This window comes from Gobio gobio (genome assembly GCF_949357685.1).
Source record: "Gobio gobio genome assembly, chromosome: 6".
Taxonomy (NCBI): domain Eukaryota; kingdom Metazoa; phylum Chordata; class Actinopteri; order Cypriniformes; family Gobionidae; genus Gobio; species Gobio gobio.
Window position 1 is genome coordinate 4,692,934 of NC_137102.1, and position 17,542 is coordinate 4,710,475.

The 17,542-nt window shown below is 45.5% G+C and overlaps 1 protein-coding gene across 1 annotated transcript in view; it reads right to left on the reverse strand.

The window, feature by feature from the left end:
- kiss1ra (KISS1 receptor a) overlaps nt 1–17,542 on the reverse strand; it is a gene marked incomplete at its 5' end in the record, with an annotated part of 40,726 nt that extends 23,184 nt beyond the window's left edge. The window contains 4 exons of the mRNA XM_079819438.1: nt 200–438; nt 2,488–2,623; nt 15,947–16,071; nt 17,326–17,542. Of these exons, the coding sequence (XP_079675564.1) occupies nt 200–438; nt 2,488–2,623; nt 15,947–16,071; nt 17,326–17,542 (717 nt within the window). The remainder of the gene's footprint in view (nt 1–199; nt 439–2,487; nt 2,624–15,946; nt 16,072–17,325) is intronic.

Consider the following 17,542-nt stretch of genomic DNA (forward strand, 5'->3'; position numbering starts at 1 on the left):
GCCTTGAATTACTTTTCTTTCACCAAATAAACAGCTTACTACGACAACTACTTTGTCTTTACTGTTGAAGAGAAGAAAAGAAACCTGTTTCACAACCTCTCGGGAGCATGTACACCTGAATTATAGATTAAAGAGCGCATAGCCTTTTATATGCATTCAGTGGAGTGTCATCACTCATGGTTGTTTTCTACGATCATACCTGATGGTTGTTATCCACTGGTTCCACGGAGGCCTGTCCCACTCTCTTCAACATGAAGGAATAACAGAAGGAGATGGTAATGACAGGCAGTAGATACACAGCTATGAATTGATAGAGGATGAAAGCCTTCTCATGGGTCTTTGATGGAAACCTCTCCATGCAGTATTTTCTTGGTCCATACCAATAGCCGTCCTCAAGCCTCTGGTACAGGAAGATTGGTATGGAAAGAATGAAGGAACCTTGTTGCATAAGAGAGGATAAGATGAGAATTTTAATGTTAGTTCATTTTTAATCTTTTGCATATAGAGTATTCTGGGTGAAATGCAGTTGAGTGCTGTCATGCACTGGTGTTTTATGTCTCACGGGTATATTTGTGTATAGCCAATAGCTAACTATTGTATGGGTCAAAATTATAGATTTTTCTTTTATGCCATAAATCATTAGGATATTAAGTAAAGATCATGTACTATGAAGATATTTAGAAAATGTCCTACTGTAAATATATCATAAATGTATTATTAGTAGTAATATGCATTGCTAAGGACTTCATTTGGACAACTTTAAAGGAGAATTTCTCAATATTTAGATTTTTTTGCACCCTCAGATTCCAGATTTCCAAATATTGTCCTATCCTAACAAACCATACATCAGTGGAAAGCTTATTTATTCAGCTTTTATTTATTCAAATCTCAATTTCCAAAAATTGACCCTTATGACTGGTTTTGTGGTCCAGGGTCGCATATGTGACGCATGAATTTTGTTAAAGCATTTAGCCTACATTAATTAAGCAAAAATAAAGATAACACTTTAGTTTAGGGTCCAATTCTCACTATTAACTAGTTGCTTATTAACATGCATATTACTAGGATATTGTCTGTTTATTAGTACTTATAATGCACATATTAATGCCTTATTCTGCATGACCATATTCTACATCCCTTAATCCAACCCAATACCCAAACTTAACAACTGCCTTACTAACTATTAATAAACACACTGTAAAAAAAATATTTAAAAAGTAAGTTACCTGGTTGCCTTAATTTTGAGTTCATTGAAATAAAAAAAATTTAGTTATACAATGAACTTTTGAGAATCGACATCACCCTTTATTCAAATATTATTAAAAGATTTTGGAAGCATATTGCGTAATTGTGTGGTTTTTTTTGTAATAATGCAATGAAACATGCCAAATTGTGCTATTTTCATGATTTATCACAACATTTTTTTAAATGTATGTGGTTCAGATACAATAATATTTAGATTTTCTATTTATTAAACCAATTTCCTTCATTGTATTAACTCAAATGTTTAATTTCAATTAACTCAAAATTTTAAGGCAACCAGGTTACTTACTTTTTTAAGTTAAACCAACAATATTTTTTTACAGTGCAGTAATTAGGAGTTTGAGGCAAAAGTCGTAGCTAATAGGTAGTTAATAGTGATAATTATTTTTCTAATCTAAAGTGTGTTCAAAATAACGTTTTTGAGCTGTATTTTCTCAATGTGACAAACTTTTTTTGTGGGTACTTTTCTACGTGGATGGACCTCTGGTTTTGAGTTATTGATGTAATCTTATGTGAACACATGCAAAACATAGCAGGTTTACATGCTAATGACATGTAAATGACTTTCCAAATGTTTACTTAGACATGCTAATGACATATGGTAGCATGTTTCCGTATGTTTACTTAAACACTGAAAGCACATTTTTAATGTATTAGCATCTAAAATATCTACAAAACTACAAATAATAAAATATAAAAGTATATATAATATAAAGGACACCGCTTTAAAAATGCAAAAATCTGCATGAATTCATTCATAAATTACATTTATATTTAAAATCTTTTTTTATTTTTTATGTTGCCAATACATCCATATTGTGCAATTTAGTAGCCTATATAATTGTTCAAAAATGCATTTTCAAACGTTACGTCCTAATAATAATGATATCAAGGCTGGATTAAAGATATTCCATGTTCACACAGAACTTGTTTTTATGATGCATTGTGCTGCGTTTTCTATGTAAACATACTCTAGAAGGAGGTTTCCGACAGCTGTGAACGACCAGTTGCATGCTAACACATGTAATATAGCCTATTATTTATGTGATAATCAACAGCAGATGCTGTGGATGGAGATTAAGTTGTATTTACATTAAATAAAGTGCAGTTACAGAGAGAATCCAGCCTGTCTGTTATAATGGTGCCATCTTTATTGATATTAATAACATTATAGCAAGGTTTTGTGTATGTAGGCCTAACGTATAATTCTACTAAATGACTTACCGATCCAGATACAGATGCTAACAATCATTGCGACACGGGGGGTCCGGTGGTGCAGGGATTTCAGAGGATACACAGTCACATAGCAGCGATCTCCGCTCATGGCTGTAAGAGTGATGCACGTCGCCTGTACGGTCACCTACACATGGCCAAACCTTTGGTTATCATGTGTTCATATCATTATCAGCACATCAAGACAGACACGCTCCAGAGCGCTGGAGTAAACATAAAAATTGGATTTAAGTAATCTGATATCTGGCACATCAAAAACACATCCGCATTATGCTTTCAATACAGGCCAGTCTTTAGCTCATCGCGTTTTGAATTAATTCGAGACAGAAAAAAACTGCCTCATTCACTTGTGGTTTTGTCTGGTGAATTAATTGAACTGAAGTGCCTGATTGCACATCTTAAATTAAAAGAATCGGGTAGGAGGAGAGGTTTTGGAGAATGAAGTCAACCATTGTGCCGAGGGTTTTTAATGCAAGCTTAAGCTCTTTGATGCAACAGGTGTGAACAAAGAGCTGTTCATATTCTGTGCAAGGGATCTAATGATGTGAAAAAGGGTGTGTTTAGCCTCAATCTGTGTTTATGACATGATCAGCTTCTCAGCGGCTTATGGCCGAATACGTACAAAGAGTACAGGATTAGGACAGACCAGTTGCTGCTGAATTTATGCAGGTATTCCTCCTACAGTACACGTGAAATCTGTTGTTTGGTGTTAGTGTAAGCTATTTGTTTACACTGTTAAAGAGTTGATTCTCATGATAAACATGGACAACATTTCAAAAAATGAGTTGGATGTATGACGGAGTATTTCTGTGCCAAATACACTCCTTCAGGATTAGAACAAGTTTCGAGTATGGCCCAGTGTGACGTCATAAAGGGCTGTATTTGCTTATATGGACACTTCTCCCGGATGAGCACACACACACACACACACACACACACACACACACACATCACCCAGAGTGAGAGCAAGAGCGCGTCCATCAACAGCTTCGTTCGGGTTACGGGAACCTTGTTCAGCTTCACAAATAACCCAGCGTTAAGGGAACAGTAGATGCAGTTTGTGTTTCCGGAGTTCCCCTTCGAGGGAATTCGAACTGCGTCATCGTGACGACACTTTGGGGAACGCCCCTCGCGTAAAGCGTCTGAAGAAACAGTAGAATCAGCCCAATCCAATTGGTGTTGCGTGATGATGTAGTATGTGACGGCATACCCGGAAGATACAAAGAGACGTACTGAACACAACAGAGAGAGCTTTTTTGCTCTTCAGCATTAGCGCTCTGTTTGTTCAGTCTGAGAGTAAAGTGTTGTTATATTGTGTAAGAAAAAGTGAACTATGACCGGCTAGCCTCGTGAGCCCCGCGGTTCTGGGCCTGCGTCTGTTGAGGCAGTGCAGCGCCGTAGATCGTGGGGATTTGTCAAGATATGGGACTGCTGAGGCATCTTCCCTATCCTCCTCTGACGATTCCGATATCCGTGTTGAAGCCCGCGATGCGGCTTCTTCCTGCGGGGTGGAGGGTCAGGCGCTTTGAGGATCGAGGTGGATGATGTGGGGCTCTCGCCACCCCACACGCCCGCTATGGAGGAGCTTGTGGAGGTTTTTTAACCCACGCTGTGGCCAAGCTGAGTTTAGATTGGCCACAAGAAATAGTGGACATCCAGCCTCCATCTAAGCTGGATGAACGCTTTTTCAGGTGTCGGGTTCCTTTTTTCCCCGATTTGCAGAACGAGTTTTGTAGATCGTGGGAAAAACCCTTCTCAGCTCGTCTATCGAATCCCCCGGTGCTGGATTTTGCTAATGTGCTGGGGACGGCTGAGTTGGGTTATGTAGCATTGCCACAGGTTGAAGAGGCGCTTGTGGGCCACCTCTCACCCGGGGCCGCTGCATCATTGAAGGCCCCGTCGCTGCCCACTAAACCTTGCCGCGACACATCCAAGTAAGTCGGCAGGGCTTTTAGTGCGGCAGGTCGTGCTGCTGGTTGTCTGCACACCATGGCGGTCCTGCAGGCATACCAAGCCGACCTCCTCAAAGAGCTGGATGAGGGCGAGGGACCATCCCCGGATGACGTCACCGAGCTCCGGAAGGCGACAGATTTGTCTCTCCATATTGCCAAAGAGACGGCTCGCGCTGTGGGCCGCTCTATGGCTGGTATGGTGTGCGTTGAGAGACATCTCTGGCTGACGCTGTCGGGAATCAAGGAGAGAGAGAAACACTTTCTCCTCGATGCCCCGATCTCGCCTTCTGGCCTCTTCGGCGGTGCAGTTGAGACTGTCGTCGAGAGGTTTCAGGAGGCGAGGAAGCAGTCAGCCGCCTTCCAGAGGTTTATCCCTCGCCGCTCGGGATCCGCGGCTAGAGCAGGTAGCTCTACCTTCATCCAGCTCATCACACCGCGATGTGCAAAAGCAGAGTGTCGCCTCCCGCGCCCCTCCCGAGGGTGCTTGGCAAAGGAGACGGCGCTATCGCAGGACGTCTTCTCAGCCTAAGGGCGACCTGAAGGACGTCGTCCAGGCTAAGAAGGCTCCCAAGCGGTCCTAGCTTCGGCAGGGCCGCTGAGAGCTGTCCCCCACAGGGTGGAGCGATCGAGGTCGTTTCCACCCTGAGGCTCTCGGGGAATCGATGCTGCGTTCCCGCCGCGCGCGCACTGAACCAGTCGCCTCTAATAAGACCTGCGACGGTCCAGCATTTGCTTGCGCCCTCCGGATCTCTTCCCCAAGAGGCTCGATTAACACCCGAGACTGGCCTCGAGAGGCTAGTTCCCTTAGTAGATTATCTCGGCGCATGGTCATGCCTTCCAGGTATATTTGCGTGGGCCCTGCGTACTGTGGAACGGGGTTACAGACTGCAGTTCGGTTTCCCTCGCAGGTGCGGGTGATGGAGCAGGAAGTACGCTCCCTGCTGGTCAAGGAGGCTATAGAATGTATTCCTCCGCCAGACAGGGAGACCGGGTTCTACAGCCGGTACTTCATAGTTCCCAAGAAGGATGGTGGGTTGCGTCCAATAATAGATCTCAGGCATCTGAACCGGTCTCTGAGGAGATACAGGTTCAGGATGCTTACTATTCCAGCCATCGTGAGTCAGATCCAGTTCGAGGACTGGTTTGCCACGATAGATCTGAAGGACGCATATTTCCATATCTCCATCCTTCCAGCTCACAGAAAGTTCCTGCGGTTCGCTTTCGGGGGCGAAGCGTACCAGTATCGGGTTCTTCCATTAACCTAGCTCTCTCCCCTTGCACCTTCACGAAGTGTATGGATGCAGCACTGGCTCTGTTGAGACTCCAGGGCATCCGTATACTCAATTATATCGACGATTGGCTCATTTTGGCTCAGTCGTGCGATATGGCAGTTCGACATCGAGATGTCGTTCTAGCCCACATAAGATGCTTGGGTCTGAGACTCAACATGAAGAAGAGCGTGTTGACGCCCTCCCAGAGGACTACGTTCCTGGGGGTTGTATGGGATTCAATGCTGATACGGGCACAGCTGTCCCCCGCACGCGTGGAGTCCATACTGGCGATGGTCTCGAGAGTGAAACTGGGCCGCAGCCTCACTGTGAAGCAGTTTCGGAGACTGCTGGGTCTCATGGCAGCAGCGTCCAACGTGATTCCGTTCGGCCTGCTCCACATGAGACCCCTCCAGTGGTGGCTGAGAACCAAGGGGTTTTCCCCCAGGGGAAATCCTTTCCGTATAATCAGGGTAACGTGCAGATGCCTTCGTTCCCTCGTCATGTGGAAGAAACCTTGGTTCCTGTCCCAGGGGCCAGTGCTGGGAGCGTCTTGTTGCCGGAAATCTGTTTCAACAGACGCTTCCCTCACTGGTTGGCGCTCGGTCATGGAAGGCCACTTTTCCAGAGGTCTGTGGGGGACCCAGCATTCTTCGCTGCATATCAACTGCCTGGAAATGCTGGCGGTCTACAAAGCTCTGAGGAGCTTTCTCCCGGACCTCTACGGCCAATATGTCCTGATATGATCTGACAACATGTCGGCAGTATCGTATCTAAACCACCAGGGGGGCCTGAGGTTGTGCCCTCTTTGCAGACTGGCGCATCAGGTTCTCCTGTGGTCCCAGGGGAGGTTATCATCCCTCAAGGCGATGTACATCCCCGGGGACCAAAATCAGGGAGCAGACATCCTGTCGAGGCAGGGGCTGAGGCCCGGGGAATGGGGACTCCACCCGAGGTGGTGGAGGCTATGTGCGAGCGGTTGGGCCAGTGGATTTATTCGTGTCTCAAGAGACGTCCCACTACCTGCTGTGGTTCTCCCTCACTCATCCGGCCCGCCATTGCACACATGTGGCCGAGGCTGCGTCTGTATGCTTTTCCCCCGATCGCTCTGCTCCCGGGAGTTCTGGAGCGTGTCCGCCGGGAGGGCATCAGCCTTCTCTTAGTAGCACCCCAGTGGCCCACTCTGAGGAGGGACCTGCTGTCTCAGGCCAGGGTTACGATATTCTACCCTCGGCCAGAGATGTGGGATCTCTGGGTCTGGCCCCTGAGGGGGCCCAGTACCTAGGTGAGGGCCTGTCGGCGGGTGTCGTGGAAACCCTACTCAGTTCCAGAGCTCCTTCCACCAGGAGGTTGTACTGCCTGAAGTGTAATGTATTTTCCACTTGGTGTAGAGAGCGAGAGGTGAACCCAGTTAACTGCCCTGTGGCTTCAGTGCTGGAGTTCCTTCAAGACCGCTTCTCCACCGGCCTTTCCCCGTCCACACTTGTGTATGTGGCTGCCATTGGGGCTTTCCACGCACCTTTAGGTGATGGGCCGCTGGGAAGGCACCATCTGGTTGTACGATTCCTCCGCGGGGCTCGGAGGATGAGGCCTGCGGCTCATTCCAGGGTCCCAACCTGGGACCTGGCAGTGGGGCTCGAGGGGTTGGCTGAGGCCCCCTTTGAGCTGCTGGAGTCAGCTGAGGCGAGAATACTGACCTTCAAGGTGGCTTTTCTCCTTGCCATTACTTCTCTGAGGAGAGTGGGGGACCTCCAGGCCTTGGCTATCACGCCGACTTGCCTGGAGTTTGCCCCTGGCATGGTAAAGGCCATCTTGCATCCCAGTCAGGGCTACGTGCCCAAGGTGCCATCTAATGTGACACAGTCAGTGGTTCTCCAGGCCTTCCATCCTCCACCTCACGTGACGGCGGAAGAGAGCAGACTTCATCTCGTGTCCACCCAATCATCAGAGCGCTCGCTTCATCGCAAAGAACGCTCTCTCTGTTGTGTTTAGACGTCTCTTTGGATCTTCCGGGTATGCCGTCACATACTACGTCATCACGCAACACCAATTGGATTGGGCTGATTCTACTGTTTCTTCAGACGCTTTACGCGAGGGGCGTTCCCCGAAGTGTCGTCACGATGACGCAGTGTCTCGTTCTCTTTCTCGGGGAACAAGGGTTATAGTCATAACCCGAGATGTTCTGCAAGTGTGTGTGTTTGTTCCCAGTCATGAGTGGAAACCGCAGGCGGAGAGTGAAACTGCATCAAGTGTGTGTGTGTGTGTGTGCTTGTTCCCGGTCATGAGTGGAAACCACAAGAGAGAGAGAGTGTGTGTGTGTAAGAGAGAGAGAGAGAGTGTGTGTGTGTGTGTGTGTGTGTGTGTGTGTGTGTGTGTGTGTGTGTGTGTGTGTGTGTGTGTGTGTGTGTGTGTGTGTGTGTGTGTGTGTGTGTGTGTGTGTGTGTGTGTGTGTGTGTGTGTGTGTGTGTGTGTGTGTGTGTGAATATGTGTGTTTGTTCCCGGTCATGAGTGGAAACCGCAGGCGGTGAGTGAAACTGCATCAAATGTGTGTGTGTTTTGTTGGCAATCGGCGCGTAAGTTCATATACCTGAAGCACGCGCATATAATGCGAACAACACCAATGTGTGTGTGTGTGTGTGTGTGTGTGTGTGTGTGTGTGTGTGTGTGTGTGTGTGTGTGTGTGTGTGTGTGTGTGTGTGTGTGTGTGTGTGCGTGTGTGTGTGTGTGTGTGTGTATGTGTGCTTGTGTCTCTTTAGCTCCGCCCACTGCACGCCTCCACGAGCTCGGCTGTTTTCAGAAAGAATCGGTGCAGTGTTTCTGTCTTTTATAAATATGATAAACTCAAGACTCTTGTGAGATATGAAGGATCAACACTACTCTATAGATACTCATTAACTAGATTTACATGAGACTGACTGTTTAAGGGCTGACATCCCTTTTGTTGCATATTCTTTTTCTTATGTTTTTAATGGTTTTATAAACATACTGTGTCCCAGTTTTCTGTTTGGCCGATGCAGTCTCTCATGACGCAGTGAATAAAGATTGACTCACATCTTCTATTATCTGCATGAAATGAGGGATGAATCATAATGTTGAAATGCCACACAAAAGATGTTCTTCCTCCATGTGTGCCCAAATGTAAAAAAACAACAACTTGATAGTCCTCAGAGCATTTCTCTTCAGTGATGGTTTTCTGTTTGGATGTATATTCTGTGTGGCTGTTATAAATGCAACTGGTTGGGTTCACACAGGATTACTCTTTTATTTATTTCTGCAGAGAGAGAGAGAGAGAGAGAGAGAGAGAGAGAGAGACCGCTTGCCAAGCTATAAACTACAGTTTTGAAGTAGCTGGACTACAATTGCTTGTTATCCTTTTGGAAAAAAGTAATTAGCTATCCTACAAGCTGGTAATAGAGAGTACTTGAAGCCATAGGCGGAGACCAGAGCCAATGATTTTGTCTGAGCTATGAATAATTGTTTTGTTTTTAAAAAAAAGAATATAATTCACATTTTCTCATTTTATTTGTCTTATCTTATCCTTGTAATGTAGAATGAGTAAAACTGATTTGTTTTTAGGAATATAAAAAGTTAAATTTTTAGGCGAATTAATGTTTTATGCTGCTCTACCTCAGTGGTCTAACAGCGCTCGTCAATGTCAAACTGATCGGCCAATCAGATCAAAGAGGGCGGGGCTTACTGTCACAACACAGCAAGAGTTAGTGGAAAGATGTAAGTAGATGCAAGTCTTACTTAGACAACTGTTTTATTATAGAAATGTTGAGCTACCGACAGTAATAGACTATCTAGCGATGCAAACTACTCAACTTTTTATGACATTTTGCCATTTTGAATTGAAAAAATGCGATCATGATTCATGTAATTCATAAATTAATGTGACGACGAGGCAAAAAAAAGTTAGCATTTTGAGTGAATTTGTGCACTTTTTAAAATAAAATGTTATTGGCAAATAGTTTAAATTGATTACTTCATTAGCCTACAACAATTAGACCTAGAACTTATTTTACCATTCTTATTTATTTATTCCCTTAAATCCCTTTTAATCCTTTAATTATTAAATTCCTTTATTATTATAATGTAAATTATATATAAGTGCCCCCCCCCCAGCACAAAAGTGAAACTCTGCTTATGCTTGAAGCTACTTAAGGCAATAATCTTAAATTCATAACATATATCATATTAAATATAATTTAATCAGAGCTGTTTCTGGCCCCAACTACAACTAAAAATACTAGAGTATATCTAATTTGAAATCCATCCATCCATCCATCATCTTCCGCTTATCCGGGGCCGGGTCGCGGGGGCAACAGTCTAAGCAGAGACGCCCAGACTTCCCTCTCTCTAGCCACTTCCTCCAGCTCTTCCGGGGGAACCCCAAGGCGTTCCCAGGCCAGCCGGGAGACATAGTCCCTCTAGCGTGTCCTAGGTCTTCCCCGGGGCCTCCTCCCGGTGGGATGTGCCCGGAACACCTCCCTGGGAAGGCGTCCAGGAGGCATCCGAAATAGATGCCCGAGCCACCTCAGCTGTCCCCTCTCGATGTGGAGGAGCAGCGGCTCTACTCCGAGTTCCTCCCGAGTGACCGAGCTCCTCACCCTATCTCTAAGGGAGCGCCCAGCCACCCTACGGAGAAAGCTCATTTCGGCCGCCTGTATCCGGGATCTTGTCCTTTCGGTCATGACCCACAGCTCATGACCATAGGTGAGGGTAGGAACGTAGATTGACCGGTAAATCGAGAGCTTTGCCTTGCAGCTCAGCTCCTTCTTTACCACGACAGACCGGTACATCGACCGCATTACTGCAGAAGCTGCACCGATCCGTCTGTCAATCTTCCGTTCCATCCTTCCCTCTCTCGTGAACAAGACCCCAAGATACCTGAACTCCTCCACTTGAGGCAGGAACTCTCCACCCACCTGAAGCGGGCAAGCCACCCTTTTCCGACTGAGAACCATGGCCTCGGACTTGGAGGTGCTGATTCTCATCCCAGCCGCTTCACACTCGGCCGTAAACCGTCCCAGTGCACGCTGAAGGTCCTGCCTCGAGGAAGCCAACACGACAACATCATCCGCAAAAAGCAGTGACGAAATCGTGTGGTTCCCAAACCGGACACTCTCCGGCCCTTGGCTGCGCCTAGAAATTCTGTCCATAAAAATTATGAACAGAACCGGTGACAAAGGGCAGCCCTGCCGGAGTCCAACATGCACCGGGAACAAGTCTGACTTACTGCCGGCAATGCGGACCGAGCTCCTGCTCTGGTTGTACAGGGACTGAACAGCCCTAAGCAGGGGGCCGCCGACCCCATACTCCCAGAGCACCCTCCACAGAATGCCACGGGGAACACAGTCAAATGCCTTCACCAAATCCACAAAACACATGTGGAATGGTTGGGCAAACTCCCATGAACCCCCCAGCACCCCGGAAAGGGTATAGAGCTGGTCCAGTGTTCCACGACCGGGACGAAAACCACACTGTTCCTCCTGAATCCGAGGTTCCACTATCGGCCGAATGCCTACCCTGGCATAGACTTTCCTGGGGAGGCTGAGAAGTGTGATCCCCCTATAGTTGGAACACACTCTCCGGTCCCCCTTCTTGAAAAGAGGGACCACCACCCCGGTCTGCCAGTCCAGAGGTACTGTTCCCGACCGCCATGCGATGTTGCAGAGGCGTGTCAGCCAAGACAGCCCCAGAACATCCAGAGACTTGAGGTACTCAGGGCGGATCTCATCCAACCCCGGTGCCTTGCCACCGAGGAGCTTTTTAACCACCTCGATGACTTCAGCCCGGGTGATGGACGAGTCCACCTCTGAGTCCCCAGCCACTGCTTCCTCAACGGAAGACATGTCGGTGGGATTGAGGAGATCCTCGAAGTATTCCTTCCACCGTCCGACGATAACCCCAGTTGAGGTCCACAGGTGCCCATCTCCACTGTAAACAGTGTTGGTAAGGCACTGCTTCCCCCTCCTGAGGCGCCGAACGGTTTGCCAGAATCTCTTCGAGGCCAACCGATAGTCTTTCTCCATGGCCTCACCAAACTCCTCCCAGGCCCAATTTTTTGCCTCCACGACTACCCGGGCTGCAGTCCGCTTGGCCTGCCGGTACCGGTCAGCTGCCTCCGGAGTCCCACAAGCCATCCAGGCCCGATAGGACTCCTTCTTCAGCTTGATGGCATCCCTTACTTCCGGTGTCCACCACCGGGTTCGGGGATTGCCGCCTCGACAGGCACCGGAGACCTTACGGCCACAGCTCCGAGCGGCCGCATCGACAATGGAGGTGGAGAACATGGTCCACTCGGACTCAATATCTCCAGACTCCCTCGGGATCCGGTCGAAGTTCTGCCGGAGGTGGGAGTTGAAGATCTCTCTGACAGGAGACTCGGCCAAACGTTCCCAACAGACCCTCACAGTACGTTTGGGTCTGCCGGGTCTGTCCAGCTTCCTCCCCCGCCATCGGATCCAACTCACCACCAGGTGGTGATCAGTTGACAGCTCCGCCCCTCTCTTCACCCGAGTGTCCAAGACATACGGCCGAAGGTCTGATGACACGACCACAAAGTCGATCATCGACCTCCGGCCTAAGGTGTCCTGGTGCCACGTGCACTGATGGACACCCTTTTGCTTGAACATGGTGTTCGTTATGGACAAACCGCGGCTAGCACAGAAATCCAATAACAGAACACCGCTCGGGTTCAGATCAGGGGGGCCGTTCCTCCCAATCACGCCCCTCCAGGTGTCACTGTCACTGCCCACGTGGGCATTGAAGTCCCCCAGTAGAACGACGGAGTCTCCAGTCGGAGCACTTTCCAGCACCCCTCCCAGAGACTCCAAGAGGGCCGGGTACTCCGCACTGCCATTCGGGCCGTAGGCACAAACGACAGTGAGAGATCTATCCCCGACCCGAAGGCGCAGGGAAGCGACCCTCTCGTTCACCGGGGTGAACTCCAACACATGGCGGCTGAGCTGGGGGGCTATAAGCAAACCCACTCCAGCCCTCCGCCTCTCACCATGGGCAACTCCAGAGTGGTAGAGAGTCCAGCCTCTCTCGAGAAGTGTGGTTCCAGAGCCCAAGCTGAGCCCGACTATCTCTAGTCGGTACCTCTCGACCTCCCGCACAAGCTCAGGCTCCTTCCCCGCCAACGAGGTGACATTCCACGTCCCTAAAGCCAGATTCCGTGTCCAGAGATTGGGTCGTCGGGGGCCTCGCCCTCGACTGCTGCCCGATTCACAATGCACCAGCCCCTTACGCTCCCTCCTGCAGGTGGTGAGCCCACCCTCAGGCTGAGCCCGGCCGGACCATGGGGGGAGGCCCGGCCACCAGGCGCTCGCATACGAGCCCCAACCTCGGGCCTGGCTCCAGGGTGGGGCCCAGGCTGCGCCATGCCGGGCGACGTCACGGTGCTTGGTGTGGTTGTGGTCATAAGGGTTTGTGAACTGTTCTTGGTCTGGCCCGTCACCAAGGACCTGTTTGCCTTGGGAGACCCTACCAGGGGCATATAGCATACAGACAACATAGCTCCCAGGATCATTCGGGTACTCAAACCTCTCCACCACGATAAGGTGACAGTTCAAGCAGAGGTAATTTGAAATCATAGTGAGATTTATTCAGTGTTAACAGTGCTTAACTAAACATTTCACTTGCTATTGCTACTTTTAAACATAGAAGTCTAAAACACTAGGGGCGCCAGCACTTTTAGCCCACATCCCCATCACCGAGTATTCAAATATTTATCTCACCCATTGTTAAAGCACATCTTTGTCATGGTTCAAAATATTTTGAGTGCCAAATATATATATATATTTTAAAGTTTGCCTTTCTGTCATTTCCATTACCAATTGTTTTTACCAACCACTGGGAAAATTTGCACATGGTGACATAATTTCTGCAAAATTAGGCTCTTCTGCTTCTTATACGTTTCGCAGCATTTTTAAAAGTGAAATGTCCAGTGTCTGCGCATTCCTTTTTAACGTATGAGTCCAGAAATTAAATGTCTGGTGCTAAAAGGTTAATGTTTCTTTAAAAAAACATGCTACCTACACTAATCCCTTCCCTAATATAGTATTAACAAAAGAAGATAAAAACGAGGCCTGTTGCGATTGGTCGATACAATCGACTGCGTTGGCGCTGTTAATTAGTCGACGTTAATATTTTTAATCGACTGGGTAAGTTGGGCACGATATGAAATTGTATTAGTACCGGTAATTTAAAAATGAGAGCATTCTAATAAGAGCAGTATTTCTTAATTTGCGTCGATGTGTGACCCATAGGATTCTGAAGAGCAGTTTTGAAGCGTAAAGTCGGGTCGAGCTGGGCGTTGCAGAAGATGGGCAAAGAGGCGGGACGTGGGCGGAGCTGAGGTGAGGTGATGCGATGACTAACAGACAGCATATGGCTATCCACCTGTCACTCAAAGTGGCCACACCCTTAATTATGCAGAACTTTAAGGCTTTATATAATGTAAACGAATGAGTTATTAAAAAATTCACCCCCCTCACAGTCGTCATGAAGGGCAACATTAGCCGTATAGACCAAAACCACAGTTTTTCCCAGGCTGTAAACATGTTTTCTTCTGCTGTAAAGTTGGGCATTTTAACATGAGCTCAATGAGATTCTGCTCCTTCTGGAGTCTGTCTCTAGTGGCCACTCCATGAATTACAGTTTAAGTCACTTCCATATTGGCTCCAAGAGAAACTGCGGGAGGAGCCGCTTGGAACGGATACAGAGTTGAATGAGAAATCGGGTGTTACAATGAATTTGGTCCGTGCAGCTCTTAAAGGGCCGGACCTCATATTCTGTGTGAAGCAGGGCAGGAACATGCTGGCCAAGTGAGTTTTTAGGGGGTTTTAACAATAAAACAATGATTAGTAAGTTCTGTCATATTATTCAATTACTTTTACAGTTTTTTACCATGGTATTGATTCAGTATCATTATTGAGGTATTTTAGTCTGGTATCGTATCGAAGTCATAATTTTGGTATCGTGACAACACTAATCTATATTAAAAGTATTAGCTGATATTCTCTTTTTTTTTGTTATGTTAGTTTACAAATTTGTACCTTTTTACATTTTTACTCTTTTAGTTTTACATTTTGTCAAGGGCTTGTTTACATTTATACTTTATAGTACACTACTGAAGGCCAACGTTGCACGTGAAATTAAATGTTTTTAAGTAAAATTGTTGAAAATTACTGCGATAAATCGATAGATTAATCGATATAAAAATAGTCATTACACTGGAAAAAATTATTATGGCCCAATTCAATTAAGCATAATTAATTTGTGCTCGTTTAAATAATTTTAATTTTGTTTGCTCTGTTATTGTGACTATACTGAGAAGGAGCTGTTTATGTGATGCAAACATCAAAATGTACTATGGTAAAAGTGTTACGAGATCAAAACATACACAAAACACAAAATTCACCTTTATTAATCAATAATCATAAATAATCATAAAATGTGGGTGTTTTACTGCCACTAGTGGACATTTAGCTGGAAGCTGCAGTGAAGTGTATATGTAAAGGTATGTTTTTTGGGGGTTTAGCAAAATAGTGCCACATTTTTGTCAGTCTAGTTTGTTTTTTTATACCTTTTTTTTCTGGATCGGCATTCTCTCTGCTGAACATATATGTCCAGCGGTACATTGATTGTGAAACGTGCGGAAATCAGAAAACATGCAGTGATTAATCTCTACACACCCCACGACCAAAGCAACTACATTTGTTTCTACAAATTGAATCTACATCTCAGTGAGAACAGACTCAATCTAAGAATATTCTTTATTAGTATTAAAAGCTATGCATGACACTTTTCCAGGGCCATTCAATCAAAGTATTTCTACAAAGACAAGACAAACATTTGGTCGTGAACATTAGGAAGGTGACTCGACACAAATCGGCCATGCCCAACTCTAAAACATGTTGTGGCGTCACTGCCCAACAATCATTTTCTATTAAAAATAGGGACTAAATCAGCGTACAAATCCATGTATTGCTGGACGACACTCTTGGGTACCGTATTGAGTGCAGAATCCTATATAAGCATTGATCTTACACATTTATTTCTCCTACTTTCTACTTCACAGTGGCTTTGTCGGCATGGCCATCCTCAAAAGCATTCTGAGATGAGGCAGCAGAGACACATTTGCACTACACAAAAGGGAAAATATCTTGCTTTTAAACTCTAGTTTTTGTGCTCTGTTTTTTCTTAGGGTGCTCTTCTTACCTGTTGGAGAAAAGCAACAAATTTGCACATGAAGTCCCCAAATATCCAGCCGGGCAGAGGGTAGAGAGTAGCGGTGAACGGCACACAGCACAGCAGGAAAATAATGTCAGTGGCAGCCAAGTTAGCTGAGGAATGAAATACATGTGTAAGGAACGATCTGAACAGGTATGCAAAATTGAATGTGCAATGTGAGATGGCACTGTTCGTATTACTGTCATCTCCAATGGATTCTGACAATTCTTAAAACAATGGGAAGTTAAGAAGAATGCGAGACGGAAATGACATGTAGCAAAAATGATGGATGTTAATCTGACTCATGCTCAGATTGATGATAATTTCCCTGCAAAAAGACCAAAAGTACAAATACGGTACAATTATATATATATATATATATATATATATATATATATATATATATATATATATATATATATATATATATATATATATATATATATATATATATATATATATATATATATATATATATATATATATAAGGAGCTATACAAATAAAGTCTTAGTAATATTATTATCATACATACAATTATTAAATATGATTATTATTTAGTACTCTATACAAGCACAGTGAGATTAATCACATTTTTCACAGGAATTGCCCCAGGATGATGTGCTGTCATGTACCTAAGAATTATTGCATTTTCTCAAGGAACACAGCGCAAGCACCTCTTGTGCAAGATTGTGAGGTTAGGAAATGCCTTAAAATTGAATGACTTAATAACCAGAAATGTCACTCATATGTTAGTATATAATGAATTTCAAAACTGCTTCATATACAGTATGTGACCCTGGAGCACAAAACCAGTCGTGCATCTCACGGGTATATTTGTGGCAATAGCCAACAATACATTGTATGGGTCAAAATTATGCATTATGCAATTATGCATTAGGATATTAAGATCATGTTCCATGACGATATTTTATTAATTTCCTACTGTAAATATATCACAAATGTATTATTAGTAGTAACATGCATTGCTAAGGACTTCATTTGGACAACTTTAAAGCAGATTTTCTCAATATTTCGATTTTTTTTGCACCCTCAGATTCCCGATTTTCAAATATTGTCCTATCATAACAAACCATACATCAGTGGAAAGCTTATTTATTCAGCTTTCGTGTAATGTATACATCTCAATTTTTTTTAAAGACCCTTATGACTGTTTTTGTGGTCCAGGGTCACATATACAGTAGGTCTGAGCATATTTTTACAACAAAATAAAGCATAAAAACAACAAGAACAACAAATATAATACACTGGCAATAGCCTATATTAGTCTTTAGATGCTTTTTTTATGTGAATGCTTATAGAGCTTGTCTAGTGAAGGTTTTGCACTAGGGGATTGTCTGAAACTCACCGATGTAAAAGTTTGTGGCCGTCCTCATCTGTCTGTGCTTGGAGATGACATATATCACCAGAGCGTTCCCGATCAGCCCCACCAGCATGATGAGGGAGAAGAAGAGCGGCACCAGCCAAGCATCCGTCAGGAAGGGGTGCTCCTCGTCCTCAGGATCCTCCACAGATGAGTTTCCAAAGGAGCTGTTCGACGGCTCACTCGAGTTCCAGTCCAACAT